General features: G+C 36.7%; 1 protein-coding gene across 4 annotated transcripts in view; it reads right to left on the bottom strand.

The window, feature by feature from the left end:
• The window catches only part of LOC109702104 (UDP-glucuronosyltransferase 2A2), a 111343-nt gene continuing 104807 nt past the window's right edge, over positions 1-6536 (bottom strand). For all 4 annotated transcript variants that reach the window (XM_020187535.2, XM_020187539.2, XM_074042067.1 and 1 more), the window contains one exon: positions 1-1183. In XM_020187535.2, coding sequence (XP_020043124.1) covers positions 904-1183 — 280 coding nt within the window. In that variant the 3' untranslated portion in view covers positions 1-903. The remainder of the gene's footprint in view (positions 1184-6536) is intronic.

Below are 6536 nucleotides of genomic sequence, written 5' to 3'. Positions count from 1 at the left end.
TCAAGTTCTAAGTAAATATTTATTTTTGGCAGAAAATTAAACTTTAAATAGTAATTATAAATTATGAGCATTAGTGATTTTTAAATATAATGAATTGACATAAGGTTATCAATAGTAATTTCAATTAATTTTTCATAAGATTACTATCTTTTTCTATATTTATTATCATTCTAAAAATGATATTTTCACCTTTAATATGTTATGATTCTTAATATATTAATATATTCTTTAATATATTATGATTTTTTTAGACAGTCCCTAAAATCTTCCACTAGAGGGCATTCAAGAATATTTGTTGAGGAAAGCAGGAAGGTAGACCTTGATTATCTGAATGTGCTCAATTTTATAGAAATTTCCTATGATGATACACCATCACTTTTATGAATTCATGTTCTAATTCCTGTAATATTAGGGATGCAGAGTATTTATTTTAAGTTAAGAAATCAATGATTATTTTAAAATAGGTTATTTCCCTATGATAGTTCTTGGTTTGAAAGACTTATGGGAGGTTTGTGAATTTGACTAATGGATTCCCTACAGCTATTAAATTCCATTTACACTTTGTGACTTCCTAAGTATTCAGGACATTGTTAGTCAGAATATCAATTATGTCAATTTTAAGTGCTATTTTGAATAGAACATATTTAGAATTAGTAATGCATTTATGTCGTGAACTGAGAAAAAAATGGTAAGGACACCTGGAAAGTGAAAAAGGAAGAATGGGACACACTCACTAGTTAATGACTGTATTGAATTCTAGACTTTATCTCTAGGCTAAGGTGTATGAAAGCATGATAAAGATGGGTTATCAGTAAGCTAATTTTTTGTAACTACAATTAATAATATTGCCCTATTCAGAACTTTGCCAAACTTAGGAAAGATCTCTTCCTTCTTTTTTTTCATCTATTCCCTTTTTTTCTTCTTTCCTGTCTTACTAAACTTTTTGCAAGAAAACAAACAACATTTTGTGACAAAGAATATAGCAGTTGCCAAACAGGCCAGCAGGAACCCTATAACATCCAAAGAATGATACTGGATCCAGTTGAGATCATGGGCTGCAACCCGAAGGTGCTTGGCCCCTTTGTGTCGCATAACAAACTCAATCCAGAAGACAGCTCGATCCAGGGGTTTTACAGGTTGATCATGGTGAATTCTTGATAATCTCATGGCATTCTCTTTATAACTAGAAGCAAATATATAGACAGAAATTAGTTCTTGTTTTTATTGACTATAAGTGCAAGTCAGATGTTATATGTTATACAGGCCCAAGGCAATGGGTATGTTCAGGAAAGGTTTAATTCTTGCATGAACTTTGCTAATTGCATAGAATTGTAAGTGTTGTAAAGGGGAAGGTGGGGAAGAAATATATCCTTAACATAGTGTGGTCAAAAGCAAGCAGAAAAAACAGAATGTCTAGTTGTAAAGGTATAGGCCATTTCCCATGAATTTTGATAATTGTGTGTGTGAACCATAATATCCAAGACAGTTCCAATACTAAGAGGGTGAATAAACAAGTATTATAGGCTAATATCATTTAAAACACTCACAGAAGGAAGATCCAAAATGGTGGCTAGGGTAGGGAATCAGAAATCCTAAACTCTGTGACTTCAGAAACTTCCTTAAGACTTCAGAACTACACTTGGGTAATTCTGATTGCTTCTAGCCAAAACAATAACCACCATCACATTAGGTGCCAATAAAATTCATTTGAAGACTGACCATTAAATCAGCCTTTAGTTCCACCTAACAGTCACAAAAGTCCCATGCAGCACAGCCACCAAGGAATGTCCAACCTTGAAAAAAAAAGCCCCCCAGACGTTTCTCTCTCTTTTTTTTCTCCCAACAAGCAGAAGACAGAGTCAAACTGTCAATCAATCAGAACCAAACTGTGACATCTTGGATTTCCATGGAAAGCCTCCATGCCACACCACACTGAGAAAAGCACCCATATTTCTACCCACTGGTAGGCTCCAAAGCTACTTGCAAGAATCTGCAGAATGAACAGGTGTGCATCACCCAGCATCTGCAACTCCACTACCCAGCCCCCTGGGCTGCCCCGCACAGCCCCTGGGCAGACTGAAACCCCCCCAACAAAACTGAAAAGTATAAACAGGGAGCTGTAATCTAACACCAACAGCAGAAGTGGGATTGGAATGCTGAACCTACCTGGAGAACAGGGGTGAAGCAAGGAGCTGAACTTTCAGTGCTGAACTCTTAGCGAACAAACACAGGTATAGCAGCAGAGGCTGAGAGCAGGCACAGAGCAACAAGCCAACCAAAGGCTGAGAGCAGGAGTGGGACTACAGGTCAACCTCCCAAAGCAAGACAGGTGGTAGGTCCCAGAACTGATCTTCTGGGACAGAGTACATCATTCAAACCTGAATTGCCCCACCTTGCTGGGGGAGGAGCTGACCAAACAGACCTGCAGCTGAAGGCAATGCAGCTTATGCCTGGTGAAAACAACAGCAGCTCTGACCACCCTGCATGAACTGGCAGACTTATCTCAACTCAAAATTGCAACTAACCTTGTAAACAGAAGGTCCCAATACTACTTACAAGCCAGTCACCTGGTAAGACCACATCAGAACTTCTGCTTGTACACCAATACCAGAATTGGATGCCTAAGGAATAACTGCAGAACTTTTACCAAAAGACTGAACTTTTTGCTGTTCTTGAACCTGGTGTTTTTTATTGTATTTTTTGTTTTGTTGTTGTTATTTATGGGTTTTTTTTCTGTATTATTAGCTTCACCATTACTATTTTCTTATACCTGTTCTTACCCCATTTAATTTCACTCCTCCTCCTGTGCTACAATCCATGGTTCTCCCTCCCAACTACTCTTTCTCCCCCTACCCATCCACTCTCTCTCATTGTCTTCACCTTACCTTCCTATTCTCCCACAACCTGTAACCACAATACCCTCCCTCCTACAGTCACCACTGACTATCTTATTGTACCACCTGGACACAGCCAGTCCCTCAATCCCTGACAAAAGCACCCTCTACTACAACAGATATACACATAAACACACACAAGGGATACAAAACCCAGCAGCCCCCCTACCTCTTCACCTACTCACCCACACCTTTTCCCACCCCACCCTTTTAGGGCCACATTACCAATTCTCCAAATTTCTATATCTAACCTAATAACCATTAACCCTCACCAAATGTTTATAGATGTTATCATCAAGGAGTTTTCTATATAATATGTAAATAACTGGTCTGGCATTGAACTTATGGATTTTTGTTATTGGTAAATTATACCTCCAGGCCAGGGACAGAAAGAGCACATCAACCTAGGTTATAGCCAAATCAGTTACAACACAAAAATTAAATCAAGGGAAAGAAAACAGGCAATTAAAACAACCAACTAGCTTATCAAGAACATAGTTGTACAGCACCAAGTACAGTGAAAGGATGAAAAAGAAGAGATGGAAACCACTCTTCTCAGAAAAATAATTCAATACAGGATTCAGTGGGAAATAAAGAAAATGGATACCCAGTTCCTGACCCAACAAAACAATGATAAATGTCACTAAGGAACCCAGTGACACCCACAAAAAAAACCCTCAAAGAAGAAACTTTGCAAGAAATCACTGAGAAATTCATGGAGAAGATACTAGACATGGTTAACCAGAATGTACAAGATGCACTCAAGAAATTTCAAGAAATCAAAAATAAAGAACATGAGAAAACAGAAAAACAAATAAATGAACTCAGAGAGGACTTCAACAAACACCAAAGTGAAAGAAAGAATACTATAAAAGAGAGATACATAAACTAAACTGAGGTATACAGAATATTTCATCCAACAAAAGCACAATATACATTCTTCTCATTAGCCCATGGAAATTCCTCCAAAATAGAACATATTTTAAGGAACAAAGCAAGCCTCAGCATATATAAGAAAATAGAAATAACCCCCAACATTCTACCTGTGCATGAGACATTAAAACTAGAACTCAAAAACAACAGCAGAAAACACACAAATAATTGGTGGCTGAATAAAATATTGCTCAAGAATCAGTTGGTCATAGAATAACAAGAGAGGAAATCAAAAGGTTCCTGGAAGTTAATGAATGTGAAAACATCACCTAAAAGAACCTATGGGACACAGCAAAGGCAGTCCTGAGAGGAAAGTTTATAGCCATGAGTGCATATATTAAAAGACAAAGATCTCAAATAAATGACCTAATGCTATATCAAACTCCTAGAAAAATAAGAACAAGCAAACAACCCAAACACAACCCAAAGCAAGCAGGAGAGAAATAATAAAATAAGGGCCCAAATTAATGAAATAGAGACCAAAAACACCATATAATCAATGAAAAAAAAAAGTTGATTCTTTGAAAAAATAAACAAGATCGATAAGCCACTGGCAAATCTGACTAAAATGAGGAGGGAAAAGACACAAATTAGTAAAATCAGAAACAAAAAAGGGGAGATAATAACAAACACCAAGGAAATCCAGGGAATCATCAAAGACTGCTTTGGAAAATTTTGAAGTAATGGAGAATTTTCTAGATATTTATGACCATCTGTAACTGAACCAAGAGGATATTAATCACCTAAACAGATCCATCCATAATACATAATGATATTGAAATAACAAGAAAGAATATCCCCAAAAACAAAAGCTCAGGACTTACAGATTCTCTTCTGAATTCAACCAGACCTTTAAAGAAGAACTAATACCAATACTCCTTAAACTTTTCCAAGGAACAGAAAGAGAAGGAACACTGCCCAACTCATTCTATGAAGCCAGTATTACACTCCTCCCAAAACCAGACAAGGACACATCCAGAAAGGAGAACTATAGGACAATCTCCTAAATGAACACCAATGCAAAAATTCTCAATAAAATAATGGCAAACCAAAACCAACAACATATCAGAAGGATAATTCACCATGACCAAGTCAGCTTCTTTCCAGGGAAGCAGGGATGGTTCAGCATATGTCAATCAATAAGTGTAATACAGCACATTAATGGAAATGAAGACAAGAACCCTTGATCATCTCAATAGATACAGAAGAAGCCTTTGATTACATTCAATACCACTTCATGATAAAAGCTCTAAGAAAACTAGGAAGAGAAGGAATTTACTTCAACATTATGAAGGCTGTATATGACAAACCTATAGCCAACATCAAAGTTAATGGGGGAAAAACTGAAAACATTCTCCCTAAACTCAGGAACAAGAGGGTGCCACTTGTTCCCCACTTCTATTCAACACAGTCCTGGAATTCCTGGCTAAAGCAATAAGACAAGAAGAAAAAGAAATAAAAGGAATACTAATAGGTAAAGAAATAGTCAAAATATCTCTATTTGCAGATGACATGATGTTATACCTCAAAGACCCAAAAAAACTCCTAGATACCATAAACAACTTCAGCAATGTAGCAGGATACAAAATCAACTTACAAAAATCAGTAGCCTTTCTATACACCTACAAAGAATAAATTGAGAATGAATATCGGAAAACAATTCTATTTACAATAGTCTCAAAAAAAATCAAATATCTAGGAATAAACTTAACAGAGGATTTAAATGACCTCTACAAGGAGTACTACAAACCACTGAAGAAAGAGATCAAAGAAGACTACATAAGGTGGAAAGACTTCCCATGCTCATGGATTGACAGAGTCAATTTAGTAAAAATGACGACACTATCAAAAGGAATCTACATGTTCAATGCAATTCCCATCAAAATCCTAATGACAGTCATCTCAGAGACTGAAAAATGTACCCTAAAGTTCATTTCGAAACTCAAAAGACCATGAATAACTAAGGCAATACCGAGCAAAAAGAGCAATGATGAAGGTATCACATTACCTAACTTCAAACTGTATTACAGAGCCATAGGAATAAAAACAGCATGGTACTGGCACAAAAACAGATATGAAGACTAGTGGAGCAGAATAGAGGACCTGGATATGAATCCACACAGCTACACCCACCTTATTTTTGGCAAAGATGCCAAACACGTGTGATGGAGAAAAGACAGCCTCTTCAACAAATATTGCCAGTAAAAGTGGTTATCTGCTTGCAGAAAACTGAAACTAGATCCATGCCTGTCACCCTGTACTAGTATCAACTCAAAGTGGATTAAGGATCTAAATATCAGACCCAAAACCTTTCATTTAGTACAGGAAAGGGTAGGGAATACTCTGGAAGCAATAGGTGTAAACAAGGACTTCCTCAGCAGAACCCCAGCAACCCAGCACCTAAGAGAAAGGATGGACAAATGGGACTGCATGAAATTAAAAAGCTTCTTGCACAACTAAAGAAATGGTCTCTAAATTAAAGAGACTACCCACAGAATGGGAGAAAATATTTGTTAGGTATACATAAAATGACTGATAACCAGAATATATAGGGAGCTCAAAAAAATTAAACTCACCAAAAATCAGTGAACCAGTAAAGAACTAGGCAAGTGAACTAAACAGAACTTTTTCAAAGGAATAAGTCCATATGGCCAAAAAACACATGAAAAAAGTCCTCACTATCCCTGGCCATAAAGGAAATGCAAATCA

This window comes from Castor canadensis, chromosome 9, assembly GCF_047511655.1.
Source record: "Castor canadensis chromosome 9, mCasCan1.hap1v2, whole genome shotgun sequence".
Lineage (NCBI taxonomy): Eukaryota > Metazoa > Chordata > Mammalia > Rodentia > Castoridae > Castor > Castor canadensis.
This window is presented reverse-complemented; position numbering and strand designations above follow the sequence as displayed.